Source organism: Ornithorhynchus anatinus, chromosome 6 (genome assembly GCF_004115215.2).
Source record: "Ornithorhynchus anatinus isolate Pmale09 chromosome 6, mOrnAna1.pri.v4, whole genome shotgun sequence".
In the NCBI taxonomy this organism is placed as follows: domain Eukaryota; kingdom Metazoa; phylum Chordata; class Mammalia; order Monotremata; family Ornithorhynchidae; genus Ornithorhynchus; species Ornithorhynchus anatinus.
The window spans coordinates 18,799,949-18,825,575 of NC_041733.1; the positions used below are offsets into that span (position 1 = coordinate 18,799,949).

General features: G+C 48.1%; 1 protein-coding gene across 2 annotated transcripts; it reads right to left on the bottom strand.

The window, feature by feature from the left end:
* Positions 1-94: 94 nt before the first annotated feature.
* On the bottom strand, positions 95-25,385 carry IKBKG (inhibitor of nuclear factor kappa B kinase regulatory subunit gamma). 2 transcript variants are annotated; one of them, XM_007670780.3, is made up of 16 exons: positions 25,214-25,385; positions 21,783-21,931; positions 19,743-19,943; positions 16,150-16,361; positions 14,406-14,489; positions 13,780-13,971; positions 12,835-12,896; positions 10,927-10,986; positions 10,542-10,665; positions 9,801-9,919; positions 6,950-7,102; positions 5,874-5,970; positions 4,496-4,645; positions 4,148-4,290; positions 3,135-3,199; positions 95-1,435 (listed from the first exon to the last, which is right to left on the bottom strand). In XM_007670780.3, exons 3-16 carry the CDS (start codon positions 19,924-19,926, stop codon positions 1,284-1,286), a joined length of 1,797 nt encoding a protein of 598 aa, XP_007668970.1. In that variant the 5' UTR covers positions 19,927-19,943; positions 21,783-21,931; positions 25,214-25,385; the 3' UTR covers positions 95-1,283. The 2 variants fall into 2 exon arrangements, with proteins under 2 accessions (XP_007668970.1, XP_007668968.1); XM_007670778.3 differs by lacking the exon at positions 21,783-21,931.
* Positions 25,386-25,627: the final 242 nt, after the last annotated feature.

Below are 25,627 nucleotides of genomic sequence, written 5' to 3' on the forward strand. Positions count from 1 at the left end.
CTGCAGTTCTTGACAGTTGTTTCGGGTACCTGGTAAGCAAGGCCGAGGTGGGCGTTGAAGTGGGGTGACGGAAGTGGGAAAGGGCAACGATCAATTCTGAGACCAATACTAAAGTTAGTTTAATTGATGGAAAGGCACAAGTTGTTCTTTTTTGATTGGTAGCAGCAGCACAGAAAACAGTTTAGTAACCTGCAACAGAGGAGCTAGACCTGGGGGCTCTGGAGGGGAAAGAAACTTCATCAGAAAGAATCTCTGAACACATCGAACATTCAACCAACTGATTGCTCTCCCCAGAGCAGAAGTACTGCAATTGAAGGCACCTACTCACACTTACACCAGGAACAGGCCACGGCTCTCCCTAAGCTTGATGTAGGAGGGAAAAGGGCTTGGGCTTCTGAAATGGCGTTGCTTCCCGATGAGATGAAAAGCGGAGCCCTTCGATCGCACGGTGTGGTCAAGTCCTGGTCAGAGATGCACTTGTATTAAAGGGAAGGGACTTGCAGGCTGTGGTCCGTGGCATCTCTCCTTCCGCAAGGCAGGAGAGAGGAAGCCAGTTTGTCAAAGAAGGGAGTTTCAATCTTGTAGAAACCTGAAGAAAATCATTCTTTAAAAGAATACAGCCATCTACACATCAGCATTCACTCTGCTCATTTACTAAAAGTAACCTTACCTGTCAACTTCGGTGACCTGCCTCCCCTCCCCACATTTGCCTCATTAAAATGGGGTGGTGGGGAGAGGTATGAACGTGACCTTTATCATCTTCACCCCCACTTCCACGTGAAAAAAGATTAAGGGCATAGTCCTTTACATTCAACATACATTCACTGTACAATGCAAATCGATGCTTGTTTTGTGCATTTTAAAATATCGTGGCAAGAGGCACTTCAGAATTAAGCTCAAAATAGTGCAAAGGTCTGCTCCGTTTGTGTGAAAATCGATAGAGGAACTATACGGAGCAAGAAGGGTGATTATTTTTTCTTGCCCCCCACAGTCTGGATCTGCTAGCTAGGAAGGAAAGCCAGCGTAGAGCCCGTCAGAGGCTAAAGCGCAAATCTTATAGCCAACCACGAGGTCCCCTCGTCACTTCCCGGCCGCCGGCCCTGATGGTCCTAAGGTGTGTGGTGTTGAACTCCACGGGACCCACGTTGCTGGAGACCTCAAACTCAAATCTAGGTTGAAAAAAGACGTAGCGAGATGCAGCCCTGAGCACACTGAAGAAAAAGCACCACTGCTGCGGGTCCTGCTCACGTCCCCGGCTGCCTTCTCTTCACCCTTGAGAAGTGTTACTCGATACATTCCATGACGTGGATCTGCAAGGTGTCCATATCCGGGGCCTGATACTGGCATTTTGGGCAACAGAAATCAGGTTGCTCATCTGGAAGGCTTCTTCTCTGGGTGGACAACGAGTGGAAGGGGAGATGGTTCACGAGATGAGCTGAGGAGAAAGGAAAATATCCATCTGTCATGCCACCAGCTGGAGGGCACAGCCTCTTCCCATCTCAATTCTCCTTAGAATGCACAGTCCCGGAGCTCCTTTACTTACTGTTAGCCCTGATTATTCATGTTTCTCCCCCCCCCGCCCCCCCCCGCCAACTTACCCTTCAACCAGTGAATGATATTTACTAAGCCCCTGCCAAATGCTAGGCACCCCATTAAGTACTGGGGAGAGTAGAACAGTAAGCAAGTCCCCTGCTGTCGGAAAGCTTCAAGTGCTTAGTACAGTGCTTTGCATATAGTAAGTGCTCAATACATACAACTGAATGAAAGGAAGCCAGCAAAAATAATTTAAAGTGAGAGCGCAGGAGGAAAAAATGTAGAGGAAACGGTTGAACAAATAAATGGGCAGGGACATGTTTTTAGGAAGAGCAGCATGGCTTAGTGGAAAGAGCACAGGCTTGGGAGGCAGAGATCGTGGATTTTAATCCCAGCTCCGCCATTTCTCAGCTGTGTGACTCTGGGCAAGTCCCTTCACTTCTCTGAGCCTCAGTTCCCTCATCTGTAAAATGGGGATGAAGACTGTGAGCCCTACACGGGACAACCTGATCACCCTCTATCCCCCCACCCCAGCGCTTAGAACAGTGCTTTGCACATAGTAAGCGCTTAACGAATATTATTATATAAAGGTATGCATATGAACAGAGAGGCCAAGCAAAGGAATAAAATCCCAGCCAAATAAATTAGACTCTAATCCTAAAAATTAAGATAGGCTTTAGAGGAAAACGGGAATGACGAGAACTATAAAAACTTGCAGGGATGAGGTCATTTTGGCAACTCTCAGATCAGACCTCATTGGGCAAGGAAGTGGTTCTTCAAGCTGTTATTGCTCACTGCAACCAGGTGAACAAATGGTTAAATTTGTCCATCGAGAAGCAGAGTGGCCTCCTGGATAGACCAGGGGTTTGGGAGTCAGAGGACCTGGATTCTAATCCTGCCCCATCACTTCGTTGTGTGACCTTCGGGGAAATCACTCGGCTTCTCTGTGCCTCAGGCACCGCAACTGTGAAATGGGGATTAAGACTGAGCCCTTTGTGAGACGTGGACTGTGTCCAACCTCATTAGCTTCTATCTACCCCAGCACTTAGTACAATGCCTAGCACAGAGTAAGCACTTATCAAATAGCATAAAAAAAAATTACGGGAAAGGCAGGTCGCGCTTTGTGAAAGCTGATGATAAGAGAAATCCTACTGAAGATAACTTGACTTCATTTGCCAATCTCTAGTAACCAGGAACTTCTTACTGGATAGGCCGATGCCGGAGGGGTTTTGTTGTTATTAATGATAATAATGATGATAACAACATTGTGTTATTTGTTCGGTGCTTACTATGCGCCAAGCACTGAATAAGCCCTGGGATAGATTCAAGATAATCAAGTCCCACATAGGGCTCAATCTTTAAGTAGGAGGGAGCACAGGTAACGAATACCCATTTTGCAGATGACAGAATTGAGGCACAAGCAGGTGAAGTGACTTGCACAAGGTCACACAGCAGACAAGTGACGGGGTCAGGATTAGAACCACCGAAGCTTAATAACCATGTCCCCCGCCACCGCTCCCCACCCACCCTGCCAAGAAAAAAAAAGTGAGGAAATGACAAAACCTACAAGCTTTTTCTCCCAAAAGAAGGAAAACACTCACCTGGCTGGGGTAAAGGTGGCTGAGAGTTCTCTAAGTGTCGCCTCCTCATGTCCTCTATCCTCTCCCTTTGGAAAGATAAAGAGATGTCTAATAAAACACCTTTGAAAGCTTAAGATCAATTAACAACTTCAAACGTTTTCACTTGCAACAAGATTTTCAATAAGTCTTTGCTCCAGTAATGAAGTGAAGGGGTTTTCTGTTGGTGTTGGTTTTTTTAATTTGGAGGTGGGGGAATGAATGAGTTTTAATAATAAATCTAATAACAATCTGCTTGTGGATAAATTATCCTTCTTTCCTTAAGAGCCTTCTGCCAGAAAGGCTATAGCTGTTGATTAGTCCAGAGACAAGAAGAACAACAGTGACCTGTGAATCGCAGTGAGTTCGATATTTCCTTTAACCTGTGCTAAAGCCTAAGCCCTCACTTCCTCTTCTCCCGCTCCCTTCTGCGTCACCCCTGCACCTTGATTTGCTCCCTTTATTCACCCCTCCCTCAACCCCACAGCACTTACGTTCATATCCATAATTTATTTATATCAATGCCTGTCTCCCCCTCTAGACTGTAAGCTCATTGCCGGGAGGGAATGTGACTACTGAGTCTGTTACCTTGTAATACTGTACTCTTCCAAGTGCTTAATACAGTGTTCTGCACACCGTAAGCGCTCAAATACAACTGAATAAATGAACGAGTCATAAGGAACTGGGTTCAAAGCCTGACTCCGCCACTTGTCTAGTGTGACCTTGGGGAAGTCACTTAACTCAGTTACCTCATCTGTAAAAGGGGGATTAAAGACCGTGAGCCCCATATGGAACATGGACTGGCTCCAACCTGATTATCATGCATCTGTTTTAATGCTTAGTACAGTGCCTGGCACATAGTAAGCACTTAACAAATACAGTTAAAAAAGAAAGCCCACGTTCTCCAGATAAATGGTAAAGAGTCAAGGAAAGATGGTTATTTCAGCAACCTGGCTTTTGGTGAACAGTGCTGTCGGGACAGAACCCAGGGGACTCACCGGGTTGCTTCTTGGGAATCAGCCTTCAATTTGTTAAGCTCCCTCTGCATCTGTTCCAGCTGGTCCTGAAGGAACTCTTTCCGCTCGGCCAACTTTTCCCGGGCTTGCCTTTCGGCCTGGAAGTCAGCCTTGAAGATATCAGCCTAAGGAACCCAAGAGAAAGGAGCCGTTGTTGTTCTCTTTGGAGGACATTTCACTTTTCAATATTTACACAAAAAGAAAAGGCTGATTCAGTTCACCTTCCTCTGGAGGAGTGACTCGCTTCATCGACAGCCGCCCTTTTTGCCCCGAGGCGTGAGTCTGAGGGAGCTGCCGGGGGTCAGATGGGGAAGGGCACCGTTGACTCACCTGCGCCTTCAGGACGGGGATGGTTTCCATGATAGTCCTGTGCTGCTCCGCTTCCTCCTTGAGTTTGTCGATCAGTTCCTGTTTCGCCACCAGAGCCTCTTCGGCCTGCTGCAGCTGCTGATTCAGGGCATCCAGCTGGAGGTCGATTTCCTGAACGAGGGCAAGTCAGCTCAAACGGAGACCTCTACTGAGGTGCGGAAGAGACGGACAGGACGACGGCAGCCTGAATCTCTCTCTGGGCTTCACTATGGTGCCACTAGCAGGCCAGCGCTCTGATCAGCGGGCTTACTCAGGCTGAGCCCAACTTTTGACTCCCTTCCATCTGGGCAGGGTGACAGTTTGGTTTGGGGCTTTTTTATGGTATTTATTAAGCACTTACTATGTGCCAGGCAGGCTGTACTAAGCCCTGGGGTAGATACAAGTGAATCAGGTTGGACACAGTCCCTGTCCCATATGGGGCAGTCTTCATTCCCATTTTCCAGATGAGGTAACTGGGGTCCAGAGAAGTGAAGTGGCTTGCCCAAGGTCACACAGCAGACAAGTGGCGGGAGTCAGAATTAGGAACCAGGACCTGCTGACTCCAAGGCCTGTGCTCTATCTACTAGGCTGTGCTGCTTCTTCATCAACAGGGAAGGGAGAAAAACTATCGATTGCCCCATCTGGGGTGGTCAAAACTGGTCTCCTTACCCCTTCTCCCCTCTCCCACCCCCCAAATTAAAGGGATGTGGAAGGTGGCCCGGCTGGGGTGGAGCTGAAAAATGGTGCCTGGCACAAATACCAGAAAAAAAGTGTTTGTGGGGCTGAGGGTGGCGGTAGTTAAAAGTAGAAGTCCAAGGGTAAGGGTGACGTAGAAGGGAGAGGGAGTAAGGCATGTGAGCAGAACCAAAAGTACCAAGCACCTCCTAGGGTCACTGAAAGAAGTTTACGTCCTTGAACCAGGGGAAGGATTCGTGCTCGGTCTCCCTGTAAATTGGGAAATCAATTCCACAGAAAAAGGAGCAGGAGCTAGCAACTGGGCAGGGTACAGGATGAGAGTGGAGCCCTGAAGACACTGTAAAAGCAAAGGTTCCAGTTGGGAGACGTTAGGACGGCAAAATCCAGGGCCCAACGCTTTAAAAGGGGATCGGAAGGAAGGTTCCATTCGAAACACTGAACGACCTAAAGGGTCAACACACTCTAGATTCTTTCTCGTCAATTTACCAACGAGAAAGCAGAGCACAGCCTAGGAGACCTGACAGCACTCGAATTAAACAGTGGCGGTAGTCTCCAAAGCCGTCTGAACAAATCCGTGTTCTTGAATGCAGTGGATTAAGGTAGAGGAAGCTCTCCAAGCAGGGAGTGGATATGGAAATAAAAGACTGGAGAAAGAAACACTCACCCGATTTCTCTCGTTGCTTGCCAGACTGCTCTTGATGTGGTTGTCGTATTCCTGAAAGAGCTGGTGATAGGCGGCTTGTAACTGTGCCAGCTTCCGCCTAGAAGCCAGAATATTCTGATTCAAAAGCGACTCCTCCTTGTTCTGAACTGTAAGCTTTCTTGTAAGATTTCCCCTTTATGTGAGCACCTTAGAGTCTCGTTCAGACTTGAGTTGATCATCTAGAGCTACCTGCCATAATCATGACATTGCCTTAATTTTACCCTTCTGCAATTTAGGCAGTCCAGGGAATGGCAAGCTGGGAAAATATTCTATGGGCTGTTTAGGTTTCCAATATGTATTAGCGTGGATGACTGACCGGAAACCAGCAGGCACGGACACCGATGTCACCCAGAAATTGTATGGCTACCAGCAGACTGCAGAAGACTAAAGGTGAGCCAATCTTGAGAGTAAATGCAGTAAAGCCAGAAGCAGCAGTTTGTCCCAACCCAGCACTGTCCAGGAAGCAAAAAGAGGTGCCCAAATCCAGCCTGGTGCTTCCTCTCCCGGTCCCCCGCAATCAATAATTATTGAACCGACCACTACGCATGTGGCACGGTATAAGAATGCCATACATCAGAATTCTAGGCAGTCACAGATCCACTGCCCATCACCTCCACCCCTCAACCCCTGAGGATGATCACGAAGCAAAAACAATAGCGGAATCTGTGTGGGGAGTGGAATGATGTGCGGAACAGGAATGGTGGCTCTCCAGATCCTTCTCAAGCCAGCTAGGGGCCAAACTTTACGCGTGTCATTCTGCATGGTGTGTTCAGAATTTCAGCAAAGGGGAAAGGGAATGTTCCGTTTTCTGAAATGCAGCTGAAGAGAATTGCCCTTAAACTCCTCCTCTCATTATCTTCGGATCTTGAAGGAAAGTATTTCAGCAAGCACAGGGCAACTAAAATGCCCGCTGGGTCAATGCTGACCCAGGCGAAGAGCCCTGCAGCTGAGTTATGTGATGGACACTGCTGTCAAACACTCTCCTCCCACTCCCCAGGGAAACTTCCCCTCCAGTGCCCCCAGAGCCCCTTGCTCACTTCTCTTCAGAGGCAATCTGGCGTTCCATGCGCAGGGCAGAATCCAGGTTTTGGGCTTGCAGTCGCAATTGGTCCACCTGCACGCTGTGCTGCTTGTGAAGGGTCTCGTTCTCACTCTCTTGCTTTTTGGCTTTCTCACTTGCAATTCGGGCTCTAGTTTCCCAGCGGGAGGGAGGAATAAGGACAGAGGGGGAGAGAGAGAGAGATGGATCAGTGAGGCCTCTGGAGGGGGAAGCCACAGAGCCCAATCATCCAGTTCTAAGCATTGGAATTTACCCTTTTAAATTCAGAAAATTGCCTCTCTGTATTGCCACACCAAATGGGCCTAAGTAAACAATGAGGTCAATGCAAGCAGAAAACAAGTTTACTAGAGTGGCTTCTAGTTGATGAATGCGAATTCAGCAACTGCTAAGCCTCTGGGCCCATGTGTTCTTTGCACAAGAAGCTCAACTCCTCTGTACCTCCATTTAATTATCATTATAGTTGTTATACATTCATTCATTCATTCGTATTTACTGAGTGCTTATTGTGTGCAATGCACTGTACTAAGCCCCGGGGAGAGTGCGCTACAACAATAAACGGACACATCCCCTGCCCACAATGAGCACTTACTACAGGTCCAAGCCTGAAGCGGGGGAGTAGATACAAGATAATCAGATGGAACACAGTCCTCATACCACACAGGGCTCACAATCTAAGTTGGAGGGAGGATTAAATCCCCATTTTACAGATAAGGGAACTGAAGCACAGGGAAGTTATATGACTTGCCCAAGGTCACCCAGCAGACTAATAGAAGAGTTGCGGTTAGAACCCATCTGAATCCTAGGCCCGTGTTCTTTCCTCTCGGCCACGCTGCTTCCCTCGTATGCCAAAAGAATCCAAAAATCGTAGCACCTGAAAGAACCTTTGACTGGCCTGGCCCTCCAACCTCCAGACAGATGAATGTTTCAATTATCCTGATGTGGTGCTTATCTTTATAAAACATCTCCAGGGTAAATCACCCTCACAACTGGTTCTCCCTTTTGACCAACTAGATGCCCTCTCACTGCTTCTTAACTCTAGTCCCTCCTTTTTTTCCTGAAAAAAACTGGTCAGTACTCCCTCAAAAAATGAATCTCTTCATATTCCTGAAAACAGAATCCTCAAGTCGACCTCCCTTCTGCCTGGAACTCCCTCTTCACATCCAACAGATCACTGTCCTTGCGATCTTCAAATTGAATTTCCTCCAGGATGCCTTCCCCAATTGATTTTTAATCTCCTCACCTTTTATCCCCCAACTGTCATCTCAGCCCTCTGCCTCTACTGAGCCCTTAAGTATTACATTCCCCCTACTTGCACTTAAGCACTCATCTTTCTATTCAACTACTTCCTCCTACCTGTAATTCATTTTCATGTCTGGCCCCGCTAGATTGTAGATCCTTGAGGGCAGGGATTTTGTCTAATTCCGTACTCTCCCAAGTGTTTAGTGCAGTGCTCCGCACACAGTAGGTGCTCAACAAAGATTACTGACGGATTGATTAAGTCAGTCAACAGCTTTCTCTTCTCCAGGCTAAACTCACTAGCCTTTTGTCAATGGATCTAATTTTCTCCGGACCCAACTCCAGAGGCTGGCGTGATGGATAAAGCCCTTTATTTATACAAAAAATGCTGCATCACATGAAAAATATTAAAGCTCCAGAAATAGACAACTCCTTCTTTTGCAAGAGTCAGTTAGATTTTGCTCCTCAAGACACAACTAAAAATCAAAGAGGTTCAAGACAAGAATGAAGATGAGCTTCAGGCCTATTCGCACAAGACCGAGGCAACCAGAAGCCACATCTGACCAGCTCTTGGAGGCCAGCACAGACGGAGGCAAGCTCACGTCTATTAAGTGATACTCTGTGTTTCCTTAAACGCTCAGGATCCTGGGCTGGAGGGAAGGGAGGAAGAGAAAGCAGGTCACTTCGAACTTAACTCGGGCAAAGTATTGCGTACAGTTCCTTCCCAAATTGGCTCAGTTTCCTGAACACTCATAGGTTTGCTTTCTGGCAAAGGGACGGGCAATGGCAGTTTCTCAACTAGACGACACGTATTTAACGCCTACTCTGGGCAGAGCTCAAGGGGAATTACAAAGAAAGGAGATCATACAGACCTCTTCCCTGAGAAGTTTAATATCCATTCTGTTTTCTAGCTGAAAAAACAAACTCTTTCCCAGTAAGGGATAGAGGAAACTACTTTTCCCAGGTGCCCTACTCTGAATGCTGAGATCCCGAGCAATGACACTTGCCTGCTGACTTTCCAGGAGGTGAGTAGAGGAAGGTGAGGCAGACTAGTTTATACAAAGCATGTCCCTAGTGCCCTAAGCAATTCAGAGAAAGCCTGGTTTGGGTCCTCAAAATGCTTTCATTTCAACAGAAGTACAGTAAGTGAATACTGTAACCTTTTCTATTTGAACTCTTTTTTTGTGTGTGACATCTGCCTAATAGATTTTCCTGGAATCTCCAGGGGAACCAAGAAGAGGAATGTTCAGGTCACTCCTCTCCATTTACGCCTAAATTTCCAACAGTACCGAGATTACAGAGCAAACGGGGGTAGAAACAGACCTATTCCCCAAGCCCAGATTTTTTTTTTTAATGAACTTTGTTAAGTGTTTTGTGCTAGGCACCATATTAAGTGCTGGGGTAAATACAAGCTAATCAGGGTGGACAGAGTCCAGGTCCCACATGGGGCTCACAGTCAATCTCCATTTTCCAGATGAGGTAACTGAGGTGCGGAAAAGTGAAGTGATTTGCCCAAGGTCACTCAGCAGACATAGCGGAGCCGGGGTTAGAACCCAGGTCCCTGTGACTGATTGAATCCAGAGGGGCATCACCTGTCCTCGAGGCTCTGCTTCTCTTTATTTGCTACTTCCAGGCGACTCTGGCTCTCTTGCAGTTCCCCAAGCAGCGATGTCACCTGGGCTTTCACGGAGGCTTTATCCTCCGTCAGTTGCTGTAGAGAGAGAGGGCCCCTGCAGGTCAGAATATTCCACTTTCTCTGGGCACTAATCTACATCTTCCTGGGCGCCAACACCCTGAGGCAAAAAACCATGGAAAATAAGAATTGTGTTTTTTATTAAGCGCTTACCATGTGCCAATCGCTGTACTAAGCCACGGCGTAGACACAAAATCATCGGGTTCCATATGGGGCTCACAGTCTAAGTAGGAGGGAGGATGGGTATTGAATCCCCATTTGGTAGATGAAGGAAATGAGGCCTAGAGAATGGAAGTGACTTGCCCAAAGTCACATAGCAGGCACATGGCGGAGCTGGAATGAAAACCTAAGGCCTATGACTCCCAGGCCCGTACCCTTTCCACTATGCCACGTTGCTTCTCTGGGAAGCAATGTCCAGCTTACAAGTCAGTTTACAACTCTGCAGCCCAGAAGCCCCCAGCTGCTAATATTCCTGTGGCTGACTAGAAGCCACAATCCTGAGGGGCAACCCACAATATCCCAAAGCCCTAAACCTTGAGCCCAAATGAGAAAACTGAAGTTCTAGGTCCTTCTTCTTGTCCTGATAGAGAGAGAGGAGAGAGAGCGCGAGAGAGAAACAACAGCCTCCAGAGAACTTTACCTCAACTTGCTTCTTCAACGCCTGCAACTGCTGTTCGGCTTTCCTCTCACCCTCCTTCTCCCTGGTCAATAGCTGGGTCATTTCCCCCTGCAGAGACGCCAGCTCCTGCTTCAGAGATGTGTTCCTGAAAAGGCAACGCCCAGACATTCTGGCTTTAGAAAGTGCCAGCGAAAGAGCTGGTCGAAATGACAAAGACTCCAGATAGAGGTCTTACCCAGTTCCATCTTCTGCTACCCAAGAGCCACAAGAGACTTGGCAACTAAGAGTAAGGCAAATGCCATCGTCCGATGAAGACTCGTGGCCCTGGGCATTTTTTTCAAGACTAAACAGGGCCCAGCTCCCCCTGCCGACCTCCCACCCCTTCAGGCGGTCCAGCCAAACCTACTCATCTTCCGTGTCTCTCAGCCTCTTCTTCAGCAATTCATCTGAATTCCCAGTCCTGGCACTATGAGAGGAAAAAGGTAAAAGTAAGTAATAATAATGATGGCATTTGTTGAGCACTTACTATGTGCAAAGCACTGTTCTAAGCGCTGGGGGGATACAAAGTGATCAGGTTGTCCCACGTAGGGCTCACAGTCTTAATCCCCATTTTACAGATGAGGTAACTGAGGCCCAGAGAAGTGAAGTGACTTGCCCAAAGTCACACAGCTGACAAGCAGCACAGCTGGGATTAGAACCCACGACCTCTGACTCCCAAGCTCGGCTTCTTTCCACTAAGCCACTGTGAGCCCCATGTGGGACAGGGATGTCCAACCTGATTACTTTGTATCTACCCCAGCACTTAGAAGAGTGTCTGGCACATAGTAAGCGCTTAACAAATACCACCAAAAGAAAAATTGTCAGTCGTAATTACTGAGTGCTTACTGTGTGCAGAGCACTGGACTAAGCACTTGGGAGAGTACAATGCAATAGAGTTTGTGTTCCCTGCCCAGGAGGGACTTACAGTCTAGAGGGGGAGACAGACATTAAAATAAATGACAGCTATGAATAGATATGTACATAAGTACAGCGTTGAGGGGTTGAGTTGCGTGAATAAAGGGTGTTATTGGAAAGGTGATGCAGTAAGGAGGAGTCAAGGAAATGAGGGCTCAGTCAGGGAAGGCCTCTTGGACGAAATGTGATTTTAATAAGGCTTTGACAGCGGGGAGAGTATCGGTCTTTCGGATATGAAGGGAGAGGAAGATCCAGAGCAGAAGCAGGACTTGGGCAAAAGGTGGGTGGCGAGATAGACAAGACTGAGGTACAGAGTGTAGGTTGGCATCAGAAGAATGAGATCTGCGGACTGGGTTTTAGTAGGAAATTGGTAAGATACAAAAGGGTAAGGCAACTGAGAGCGTTAGTGGATGGTGGGGAATTTGTTTGATGCGGCGGCTGATGGGCTACCGGTGGAGGTTCTTGAGTGGAGAAACATGGACTGAATGGTTTTGCAGAAAAATGATCTAGGCAGCAGAGACAAGTATGGACTGGAGTGGGAAGAAACAGGAGGCAGGGAGGTCAGCAAGGACACTGCTGCAGCAGCCAAAGCACGATAGGGTATTTAGATATTTGGATGTGGTGATAGTTTGTATAGAGAGGAAATGGCTGAACGGCACTCCCACCTATAAAGGGACAGATGAGTTCAGTTCCACTTTTGCACCCTCTCACCCAAACCCTCACCTCTCAATCAATAACCAACAGTATTTACTAAAGCCCTTGGAAGAGTAAAACGCTAATTTCGCATTACTCCATGAAGGAGCTCTCCACAAGGGCGGGGGAGGTAGGCAGATGGTGATGATGATGATGGTGGAAGCAGGGGACAGGAGAGAACAACTTCCTCATCCTAAGGGAGGGGGGCCTAGCAACTCTCCAGCCTACCCTTGATCCTGCTCACCCTGCTTCCCCCATCCCCTGGTAGAACCACCAAGGCTGTCTCTCTTCCCCGCCGGAAGGGCTTGTCCCCTAGGACTGGACCCTAGCCAAGCCCAATTCCATACAGAATTTGTAGTTGCTGGGCCTTGACTCTCCCAGTGCAAGGCTACGTGGACAGTTTCACGGAACAGCAGCAGCTCTAAGGCTGGGTGTTGGATCGGGAGCCAGAGCTGCTGTGTTGTTGGAGGGGCTCCTGATCACCACCAGCCCAGAAGCCCTCTCTGGGGACCCTTCTCAAGAATGAGGGCTTAAAAAAGTGCTTAGAACACTGCTTAACACACGCAGCGCTTAATACAAATAATAATAACACTTGTCGGGGACGGTAGGCAACGGAGAATGGTTCAGAGGAGAGAGATGATTTCTGCTTGGCCATCTTGGTTCTTACCTGCCACTTGCCCCCTGCAAGGACTCTGTCTCCAAAAGCCTCTCTGGCAAAATTCCATTTTCCTGTAAACAGCGGGGAGCAAACCATGAGGCACACAATGGGAACGATTCACCGGACGACCGACTGTGAGATTTGCCTTCTGCGTCACTCTGACTTGCTCCCTTTATCCATCCCCCTCCCAGCCCCTCAGCTCTCATGTTCCTGTCATTTATTGATTTATAGTCACATCTGTCTCCCCCTCTAGACCGTAAGCTCATTATGGGCAGGGAATGTGTTTTTTATGCTGTACTCTCCCCACTGCTTAGTACAGTGCTCTGCCCACAGTAAGCTCTCAATAAATACGACTGACTCAATCTGAGGACAGTGAGAAGTGCTGAAACCAAACAAGGCTGCTCTCCCCAAGTCCCCTTGGCGGGGGAATATCAGATGTCACTACCAGTCATGCTCACCCAGAACAGATGCTTCAGCCAAACATCATTCATTCAATCGTATTTATTGAGTGCTTGTGTGCAAAGCACTTTACTAAGCACTTGGGAGAGTCCAATACAACAATAAACAGATGCATTCCCTGCCCATACTGAGCTTACAATCTACAGGGGGAGAGAGACATTTATATAAATACATTACAGACATGTATATAGTGCTGTGGGGCTGGGAGGGGGGATGAATAAAGGGAGCGAGTCAGGGTGACACAGCAGGGAGTGGGAGAAGAGGAAAGGCGGGCTTAATCAGGGAAGGCCTCTTGGAAATGTGCTTTCAATAAGGCTCGCTCTCTCTCCCTCTTTTTTTCCCCTCACCCATCCCCTCACCCCCTTTACAGTTTGGTTTTGCCCATCAGGCTACGGGAGAGTGACTGCCCATCACCCTAGGCTCAGCTGCCCAACGGAGGGAGGAAGCTGAGGGGGCTGTTTGCCCTTCTAGGATCGGCCCCAGTTCCTTCGTTACCTTGACTTTGAGACGTGGCTCTTCAGGCTGCCTCGGGGGCACTTTCAACTTCAGCTCCTGGTTCTCGGTCAAGAGGGCCAGTTTCTCCATGAGAAGGCTGTGATTAGTTTTTTGCAACTGCTGCAAATGGTTCTCTAGTTGTTCTTTTTGCTCCTTCAGAGCCTGGAGATAGTCTGTCTTCTCACCAGGCACCTGTGAGCAGGCGGGAGGGAGAGAGGTGACTGTTCATCACCAGTTCTTCGTGGGAAATGTAATATTCGTTCATTCACTCGCTCAACTGTCTTTATTAAGCACTTAGAGCGTGTAGAGCACTGTACTAAGCGCTTTGGAGAGGACAATATAACAATAAAAACGGTAGGAACAGTGTACTGCTCTGCACTACATGCTTGGGAATATCCAAGAGACATTCATTTCCAGCGCACAAGGAGTGTGCACTCCGATGGGAGAGGTTATCAAAATATTGACAGCTAGGTCAATAATAAAATGGACAGACATATATCGGTCCATTTTATTTATTATAATATAATTGTATATTATTATAATAATTGGTCCAATTTATTTATTTTATATATACATATATATATATATATATATCCCTTCCCTGCAAAGGAAGAGTCAGAGCCTACCATGGCAAGATCAACCAGCTCATTGGTGAGTGTGACCGTTTCTGTGTCTTCAAAAACCGGTGCTTCCGTCCCTAGGGCAGCAAGCTGGAAAGAGGGAGATGGTAATAGGTTTATGAAAGAGCCCCACGTTCTACTCGACGGGACTGCTCTGCATAGCTAAAGCCTCAGAGCCTTCTTTACTTCAAGGCTTGCTAACCCCAACTCCTTTCAGGTTTCCTCTAAGGACTTAGATTTCCAGCATCTGAATAATGTTGTTGCTGTTCCCTGAACCCTCTCCATTCCCCTCCCCACCCCGTTTATAAACAACAGAGTATCAAAACTTGACATAACACTCTATTAAGGATCTGGGAAAGGCAGATCAGGGTGGAAGAATGATTTGTTCTTACTGCTTCCAAATATTTTTTCAACTTTTAAAACAATAGCATTATATCTCTGACTCCTACTCAGTTTGTAGTCTAATCTGACAGCTAGATCTTTCTTCTGAGCTTATTCCCTGAATCTGGGTCATTTTTCCTTAAGTGTGTCCTTGCCCTTAACGAAAATCATCCTGTCTTTGATATACGGTTTCTTTACACTTCCTAAAATTACAATCCTGCATTTCAAAGTAGCATTTCAAAGAAAAGCTCTGACATTTTGTATTGGCTCCAGATCCTCACACCTGTTCCAGTCTTTCCGTAACTACACTATATATCCTGGGTGTCTCAAAATATCCCTCTTCCTTCTTGCATCAGCCAGTGCTGAATCTCTGCCCATAATCTTTGATATAAATGTATTCTTAATAATTTTTGGGGCATCTGTTAAACACTTTCCATGTGCTGATCAGAGTGCCAAAGTGCTGGGTTCGACATGAGATGAGAAGACTGGACACGGTCTCTGTCCCATATGGGCCTCTCAGATTAAGAGACTGTGAGACCGAACTCTGGACCAGTAGGAAACAAAGTTTCCCTAGCAAGCATTCCCCAACAAAGAAAAAAGAGGAGTTCCAACTTCAAGAGGAACGGAAAGAAGATTACAAAGGCCAGGGCTGCCTGCCATGATTTGAAAGGTATATATTTCTAATTGTTTGCAACAACTAAGTGATATACGCACAGGGAAATGACACTGCCTGACCAACCCAGGTACACACCTGAGGCACCGGAAGATTTGCTTGTTTTGTTTTATGGCATTTAAGCACTTACTCTGCGTCAAACACTGTTCTAAGCGCTCGGGTAGATTCAAGTCAATTAGGTTGGATGCAATCCCTGTCCTGCATGGGGCTCACAGTCTTAGTAGGAGGGAGAATACGAGAACTGAGGCACAGAGAAGTGCAGTGACTTGCCCAGAGTCACCCAGCAAGCAACTGGGAGATGAATTGACTCCCAGGCCAGTGCTCTTTCCACTAGGCTATACTTCTTCTAGAAACTTCACTGTAGAATTTAGCATCCTACAAAATTTGATCTTCTTCTCTGTAGTACTTTGAACCTTACAAAAGGATGACCAGAAGGTACATTAAACTCTAGATTTCCAAGTATCAGGCCACGTGACAGCAGTGGGATCAAGAAAGAACTCAATCCCTTCCTCACCAACTACTGACTCAAGACCTGACAGGACGCCCAAAAGCTGTGGGATAAGGTTGAGGAAGAGTGGGAACCAAGTGAGGAGTCCGGCCCGCTGGTGAGGCCTCTCGGGTTGAGGAAGCCGTCCAGCCAGTGGTCGGGGAGAGGCTTCGGCTCCAGCCCTGACATGGTGGACGTCTCTTCCCTACCTTCTGACTTCGCTTCAGCTGCTCCAATTCTTGCAGAGCTCGCTCCCTCTGTCTCTTCAAGTCGATCTTTTCCAAGTTCAGCCGCTCCACCAGGTTCCGGGCCCCTTGAAATTTTCTCCTTAGAAATTCCTTCTCCTCTTTATGGTTGGCTTGGAAGTTTAAGAACTCTTTGTACCACTCCCGGAGCATCTGGTTGCTCTGCCGGATGGCCTCTGACAACGACAGACAAAGAGAGGGAAGAGTTAACTGGACAACCGACGACTAATGCCCTTCTGGTCATTTCTGTCGATTCCATAGCCAGTCAGGGAGGATAAGACTTGTTCTTTCAGCATGGCAGGCCTCTGCTGGGCTTCTTAGTTCATGGCTTTGTCCCCCGAATTTCCACGTGACTAGTTCTAGGCTGGACACTCATCGTGGGCAGGGAAGGTGTCTGTTATGTAGTTACATTGTACTCTCCTAAGCGCTTAGTACATTCATTCATTCATTCAATCGCATTTCTTGAGCACTTATGTGCAGATCACTGTACTAAGCGCTTGAAAAGTAGTTCAGCAACAAATAGAGACAATCCTTACTCAACAATGGGCTCACAGTCTAGAAGGGCTCACTATGTGCCAAGCACTGTTCAGACCGCTGGGGAAGACATAGGGTAATCAGGTTGTCCCACATGGGGTTCACAGTTTTAATCCCCATTTTACATATGGCATTTTTAACTGAGGCACAGAGAAGTTAAGTGACTTGCCCAAAGTCACACAGCTGACAGGTGGCGGAGCCGGGATTAGAACCCATGACCTCTGTCTCCCAAGCCTGTGCTCTTTCCACTAAGCCACGCTGCATCTCTCTGCACAGAGTAAGCGCTCAAAAAATATGATAGACTGATTGACTGACAAGCTCTTTTCTCATCCATAAAACCTATCTCCTCCCTCATTTTCACTATGTAGCAAAGGGTGGGGAACGTGTCTGTTAATTCTGCTAAATTGTACTCTTCCAAGTGCTTAGAACAGTGCTCTGCACATAGTAAGCACTCAATACCACTGATTGATATACATATGTTATATGTTGTATATACAAATACATGGTATGTGATTTGCTACATAGTGAAAATGAGGAAGGAGATAGGTTTTATCTATACTCATATAGACATTACATATTTATGTGTATAAATATAAATATTTTTAATGTTATTTGTTAAGTGCTTACATCAAGCACTGTTCTAAGTGCTGGAGCAGATACAAGTTTATCAGGCTGGACACAGTCCTTGTCCCTCATGGGGCTCACAGTCTTAATTGGAGGGAGGAGGATTTAATCCCCATTTTACAGATAACTGAGGCAGAGAGAAGTTAAGTGACTTGCCCAGGGTCATACAGCAAGTAAATGAAAGAGTCAGGATTGGAACCGGTCCTCTGATTCCCAGGTCTGTGCTCTATCCACTAGGCCACACTGCTGCTTACTTTTACTTGACAGGTCCCTCTTTTCTTATGATGATGATGATAATTATTGTGGTATTTGTTAAGCACTTACTATGTGCCAGGCACTGCACTAAGCACTGGGGTAGATACGAGCAAATTGGGTCGGACACAGTCCCTGTCCCACGTGGGGCTCACGGTCTCAATCCCCATTTTACAGATGAGGCAACTGAAGCAGTTTAAGATTATGCAACTTGTTCTTCACGCGTCCTTGCTCCTGAGAAGCAGCATGGCACAGTGGATAGAGTCCAAGCCTGGGAGTCAGAAGGTCATGGGTTCTAATCCCAACTCTGCCACTTATCTGTTGGGTGACCTTGGGTAAATCACTTCATCTCTCTGGGCCTCAGTTACCTCGTAAAATGGGGATTGAGACTGTGAGCTCCATATGGGACAGGGACTGTATCCAACCCGATTTACTTGGACCCACCCCAGCGCTTAGTACAGTGCCTGGCACATAGTAAGCACTTAAATGCCAAAATTATTTTTATTTTGATGCAATGTGTCCCCTTAACATGGCTCATTTTTAGAAAGAATCTCTATTGATCAATAATCATTCATCCCCATGACCCAGGTGTCTCAACACTGCATGGTTTGTTGTGGGCAGGGAACATGTCTACCAACAAATATTGCACTTTCCCAAACACTTGATGGAGCACTCTACACACAGTAAGTGCTCAATACCACTGACTGATTGATTGATGTTGATCTCCTCTGGACTGTAAGCTCCCCTGGAGACTGACTGATGAGCCCTTTTCTCATCTCATAAAACTTATCTCCTCTCTCATTTGTGCTGTGTAGCATTGTGGGCAGGGATCATGTCTACTAATTCATATTGTACTCTCCCTAGCGCATAGTGAAGTGACTTGCTCCAAATCACACAGCAGGCAAGTGGCGGAGCAGGGATCAGAACTCAGGGCCTCTGACTCCCAGGACTGGGTTCTTTCCCCTCGGGAGAGGAGGCGGGTCAGTCGGGAGGAGCGGTGAGAAGACGGATGGATGAGGATTTTCTTTTTGGGGTAGAAGGAGCAAGGACTCAGTGAAGAACAAGTTGCATAATCTTAAAGTGCTTCAGTGTCCCTGTCAATTAAAGTCAACCCTACCACCTCCTGGGAACAGAAGCCAGTGCCAGCTGAGGCCCCTGGGCTTGATTCAGATGGCTCAGGTGTACTTAGAGTGGAAAGACCGATTTTTGACTTAAGTATCTCTGCACGGGGCTAATCTTTTATTCAACCTCCCGTCGCCAAATGTTAAAAGAGCACGATGCGGGCATGGGATCCACTCCAGTGCCACTGCCCTCAAAAAGCAACTGGGCTTCTCCAGCCATCAGCTCTCTCCAGCTGGTGTTGCTGCCTGGCGGAGACCCTCGTGGCAGTGGCCGGAGTCCAGGCAGGCTGGCAGGGAAGGTGAGGAGCAGAGATGAGCCCCAGCACTCCCAAGAATCAGCTGTCGAGGGGCAGATTTTCAGGCCCGACGAGAAGCACACCAAGTACACCTTCTCCAGGCCACAAATTCATATTTGTGCCAACTTAAACAAATGGCTTTTGACCCATCTGAAAAAAAAAAAATCACTTCACAAAGAACTCCCCGCTATGCCCGCTTCTGCTGAATCATAAACAAGCCTGCTTCCTTTTGCATCCTTAAAAAATGGAAGCTCGCAATTCATTCTCCAAATTGCATCTGTTTTGTTTTGTCCCATGCAGATTCCTTCACAAGGATGCGCCCTAAAGATTCTGGGGATGAGGAAACTCAAAGGGATCACCTACCACTAGGTTGGGGTCTTCCACTGGCCTCCTAAGACTAGGTAAGTAGCACGGCCAAGGGGAAACCCCAAGGACCTGGGAGTCAGAGGACCGGGGTTCTAATCCCAGCTCCGCCACTTGCCCGCTGTGTGACCTTGGGCAAGTCACTGGCTTTTCTGGGCCTCGGTTTCCTCAACTGCAAAATGGGGACGGTTCCGAAAAACTGTAACCTGTCCTCCCACCTACTTAGACTGTGAAGCCCATGTGGAACAGAGGTTGTGTGCAATCTGGCATCTACTCCGGCAATTAGAACGACGCTTGACACGTAGTAAGCGCTTACACATGGCACCAGTTATTATTTATTATTATTACTAGAATGAAGAATTCGCACCTCTCAGCTCCTGGTTCTCTACCAGGAACCGTTGTAGGGCCTCTTGAGGGTCTTGGTCTGCAGGCAGGTGCAGCATGGCTGACTTTCCCAGGGAAGAATCTTCCCTGAGGGTCTCGAACTCACTCGCCGGCCCCCCGTTTGGCTGCACCATTTCACAAGCGTGATTCCTCTGATTCCCGTTCATCCAAGAAAGTCACAGACCTGGAAGAGAAAGTGCATACGCGTGTGTGTGTTTCCAAGGGAACCGTTTCCACCTCCCCGCTGCCCAAGGGTGAGAAAGCAGCAGTAGCAAGGTGAACCCACAGCCTTAGAGAATGGCAGGGACCTGCTGCCCGGGAGAAAGAACACCGTCCCCTCCCCTGCCGGACTTCCATCAGTCCCTCTTCCTCCGGCCAGGAGGGGAAGCAGCACTGGGAAAGCTGGGCCAGTCATTGGGGGACCCACCTCCTCAATCCACAATACCTTATATCCCTTGTTGTATTTAGTAATCACTTAATAAGCATCATTATTTCTGTTGCTATCTTTAGGTGCTAAAGTACTGCGCTGAGCACTGGGGTAGATACAGAATAACCAGAATAACCAGATCGGACCCAGCGGTCCCAAAGACAGCAGGTATCGTCTCACCAATTTTTTTTTAATGGTATTTGTTAAGTGCTTACTATGTGCCAGGCAATCAGGTTGAACACAGTCCCTGTCCCATATAATAATAATAATAATGTTGGTATTTGTTAAGCGCTTACTATGTTCAGAGCACTGTTCTAAGCCCTGGGGTAGATCAAGTTATCCCACGTGAGGCTCACAGTTAATCCCCATTTTACAGACGAGGTAACAGGCACGGAGAAGTTAAGTGACTTGCCCAGAGTCACACAGCTGACAAGTGGCAGAGCCAGGATTCAAACCCATGACCTCTGACTCCCAAGCCCGGGCTCTTTCCATTGAACCACGCTGCAAATAGGGCTCCCAGTCTTAATCTGCATTTTCCACTAGGCACACTACTTTTGAAGAGGAAACAGGTATGGCGAGGTTAAAGGAGTTACTCAAGGTCACATGACAGGCCAGTGGCAGGGCAGGGATAAGAACCCAAGTCTCTTGACTTCCATTCCTATGCTCTTTCCACTGCCCTGCTCTATTATTTTTCTGATTTCACTGTTTCATTGGAGAAACAGTGTGGCCTAGTGGATAGAGCGCAGGCCTGAGAGTCAGAAGGACCTGGATCCCGGCTCTGCCATTTGTCTGCTGTGTGACCTTGGGCGAGTCACTTAACTTCTCTGGGCCCCCCCCTTACCTCATCTGTAAAATGGGTATTAAGACTGTGAGCCTTAAGTGGGATGGGGAGTGTCCAACCCAATTACCTTGTATAATAATAATAATGTTGGTATTTGTTAAGTGCTCACTATGTGCAGAGCACTGTTCCAAGCCCTGGGGTAGATACAGGGTAATCAGGTTGTCCCACGTGAGGCTCACTCTTAATCCCCATTTTACAGATGAGGTAACTGCGGCACAGAGAAGTGAAGTGACTTGCCCACAGTCACACAGCTGACAAGTGGCAGAGTCGGAATTCGAACCCATGACCTCTGACTCCCAAGCCCATGCTCTTTCCCCTGAGCCACGCTGCTTCTAGTATCTACTCCAGAGCTTAGTACGAGGCCCGGCACACAGTAAGTGCCTAAGCAATACCACACATCATTATTGTTGCTTCTGCGTCTTTGGTTCACCTCTATTCTCGGGTTGTGATCCTACTGGGGGCCACGGATCGTATGTAGTTCTCAAGTGTTTTCTTTCCCAGCGTTTAGTCTAGTGCTCTGTATACTCTAGGGACTTTATAAATACTATTTCTACTAATAATTCTATCATTTCTTGGGTAGAACCAACTTTCCTAAAACTGGCACCCCAGAATATGCCAAACATCACGAATCCAGATTTCCAAAGTAGTCCAGCGCTAAATCTGGCCACGGTGACGGAAATCACAGGACTGAGCCCAACCCTGATAAAATTCACTCATCTCTGTGACAGATAGGAGTTGGGCAGGATGGAACTCACCTTCTCTTTTGCGGAAAATGAACTAGAGACCCAGGCTTCTATCTTTCATGGTCCTGACTCTAGCCTGGTTGGCACGTTAAGTCCACAAATGGGTCAGGTTCCCAACATTATCCATCAACACCAGTGTCTAGACTGGATATTTTCCTTACCTGTGGGAAACAACTGTAATTATAAAACTGTCTAGATAAGAGGAAATTTGAGAGGCTGGCCAGTTTCCTTCCCATTCCCCCTATTCTGGTTAAGAGTGGCAGGCATTCTATTTCAAACAGATGGGTAACTCTGTCCTATTTTTTAAGACCTCCAGAGTTTCTAAACTCCATCAGAGAAGCAACGCGGCCTAACGGAAAGAGCCCGGGAATCAGAGGACCAGGGTTCTAGGCCCATCTCCACCACTTGCCTGTTGAGTAAGCTTGGACAACTCACTTAACTTCTCTGGGCCTCAGTTTCCTCACCTGTAAAATGGGGAGTAGATATCTGTTCTCCCTCCAACTTAAACTGTGAACCCCATGTGGGACAGGGACTTCAACTACCACCTCTATGTGGATGATTCCCAAATCTACATCTCCAGCCCTGACGAGGATGATGATGATGGCGGCATTCGTTAAGCGCTTACTATGTGCAAAGCACTGTTCTAAGCGCTGGGGGGATACAAGGTGATCGGGTTGTCTCTCGTGGAGCTCACAGTTTTAATCCCCATTTTGCAGATGAGGGAATTCACAGATCTGACAAGCGGCGGAGCCGGGATTAGACCCCATGACCTCTGGCTCCCAAGCCCGTGCTCTTTCCACTGAGCCAAGCTGCTTCTCTCTCTCCTACCCGACAGTCTCGCATTTCCTCCTGGCTTTCGGACACCTCTACTTGGATTTCCCGTCCACACCGCCAACTTAACGTGTCCAAAACAGAACTCCTCATCTTCTCACCCAAACAACGGCCTCTCTGGGACTTTCTCACCACTTTGGACAGCACCCATCATACTTATTGAGCGTTGACTCTGTGCAGAGTCCTGTACTAAGTAACTGAGAGAGTGCAATACAACAGAGTCGAAAGACACGTTCTCTGCCTACAAGGAACTTAGTTTAGAGGGAAAGACAGACATTAATGTAAAGGTCATTGTGGGCAGGGCGCATATCTACCAACTCTGCTCTATTGCACTCTCCCAAACCCTTAGTTCGGTGCTCTGCACACAGTATGCACTCAGTAAATACAACAGAGTGTTCGATAAGTAAATACGGACATGTACATTAGTGCTGTGGGACGGTGGGACAGGTGAATTAAGGGTATAAAACCAAGGGTGACGCAGAAACTGAGTGGGAAGAGAGAAAATGAGGGCTCTGTCGGGGAAGGTCTCTTGGAGATTTGATTTGAATAGGGCTTTGAAGGTAAGGAGAGTGGCGGACTGTCCGAAGTGATGGGGGAAGTCATTCGTTCAATAGTATTTATTGAGCGCTTACTATGTGCAGAGCACTGTACGAAGCGCTTGGAATATACAATTCGGCAACAGACAGTCCCAGGCCAGAGGCAGGGCAAGGACTTGGGCGGCGAGATATACGAGATGAAGTTACGGCAAGTAGGATGGCGTTAGAAGAGTGAAATGAACGGGCGGATTTGAAGAAGGAAGTGAGCGAGGTAAGATAGGATGGGGCAAGGTTATTGAGTGCTTTAAAGCCAAAGGTGAAGAATTTCTGCTCAATGTGGAGGTAGGTGGGCAACCACTGGAGGTTCCTGAGTAGTGGAGAAACGGGGACTGAATGGTTTTGCAGAGAAATGATGCGGGAAGCAGTGAAGTACGGACTGAAGCTGGGAGAGATGGGGCAGGGAGGTCAGCAAGGAGGCTGAAGCAGTAATCAGCTGGGAAGCAGCTTGGCTCAGGGCTTGGGAGTCAGAGGTCTTGGGTTCAAATCCCAGCTCAGCCACTTGCCAGCTGTGTGACTTTGGGCAAGTCACTTCACTTCTCTGGGCCTCAGTTACCTCATCTGTCAAATGGGGATGAAGACTGTGAGCCTCACGTGGGACAACCTGATGACCCTGTATCTACCCCAGTGCTTAGAATAGTGCTCTGCACAGAGTAAGCACTTAAATACCGACATTATTATTATTATTATTACCTTCTCTGTGCCTCAGTTGCCTCATCTGTCAAATGGGGATGAAGACTGAGAGCTTCACGTGGGACCATCTGATAACCCTGTATCTCCCCCAGTGCTTAGAACAGTGCTCTGCACATAGTAAGCACTTAACAAATACCGACATTATTAACTTCTCTGTGCCTCAGTTCCCTCATCTGTCAAATGGGGATGAAGACTGTCAGCCTCACCCGATGCCCCTGGATCTCCCCCAGCACTTAGAATAGTGTTCTGCACATAGTAAGTGCTTAACAAATACCAACATCATTATTATTAACTTCTCTGGGCCTCAGTTCCCTCATCTGTCAAATGGGGATGACGATGGTGAGCCTCACGTGGGACAACCTGATGACCCTGGATCTCCCCCAGCGCTTAGAACGGTGCTCTGCACAAAGTAAACGCTTAACAAATACAAACATTATTATTATTAACTTCTCTGGGCCTCAGTTCCCTCATCTGTCAAATGGGGATGAAGACTGGGAGCCTCCCCCGATGCCCCTGGATCTCCCCCAGCGCTTAGCACAGTGCTCTGCACCTAGTAAGTGCTTAACAAATACAAACATTATTATTATTAACTTCTCTGGGCCTCAGTTCCCTCATCTGTCAAATGGGGATGAAGACTGGGAGCCTCACGTGGGACAACCCGATGCCCCTGGATCTCCCCCAGTGCTTAGAACAGTGCTCTGCACCTAGTAAGTGCTTAACAAATACAAACATTATTATTATTAACTTCTCTGGGCCTCAGTTCCCTCATCTGTCAAATGGGGATGAAGACTGGGAGCCTCCCCCGATGCCCCTGGATCTCCCCCAGCGCTTAGAACGGTGCTCTGCACCTAGTAAGCGCTTAACAAACACCAACATCACTATTATAGTAAGCGCTTCACCGATACCACCGTTATTATTCCATATTTAACCGTCTTCCTCCCCCATTCGACAGAGGAGGTCGCTGAGGCCCCGAGGAGAGGCCGAGGTGAGACAGCAGAGCCGTGGCAGGGACGGTCTCTGTGGCCGCCCCACTGTTCATTCCAAGCGCTTAGCGCGGGGCTCTGCATTGAGGAAGAGCTCGACCACTTGTCAGCTGGGTGACTCTGGGCAAGTCACTTCACTTCTCGGGGCCTCAGTTCCCTCATCTGTAAAATGGGGATGAAGACTGGGAGCCCCACGTGGGACAACCTGATTCCCCTGGGTCTCCCCCGGCGCTTAGAACAGTGCTCGGCACATAGTAAGCGCTTAACAAATACCCACATTATTATTATTAGAAATACGCCTGAGTGACAACGGAGGGAGGGAGGGGGGAGGGGCGGCTCCCACCTGAGGCTGGCGGCCGGCCTGCCCCGCGCCGCTCGGTTGCGCTTTCGATTTCCCTGCGCCGCGTCCCCGCGGGGAGCTCGGCCCCGCCGGAAGAAGAAGAGGAGAAGAAGAAGGACAGGGCGACCCCGCTGCCGTTCGGCTCCGGCCTCCGCCGCTTTCCCTCACAGCCGCCGCCGCCGCCGCCGCCGCCGCCGCGGCCTCCACTTCCGGGTTAAGTTGTGTTCGCACGACCCGGAAGTGAAACCGCCAACCGCGGCCTCCTTCCCCCCCCCTCCTCGCCTCAGGCCGCCCGGAACGAACCAATGTCCCCCCCGCGGGGGGAGACGTACCCTTCCCCGACGCCTCCCCGCGGGGCTCGCCCGCCGTCAGGCCGTGAGACGACCACTGACTGGACTCAGGTTGACAGGCATCGCT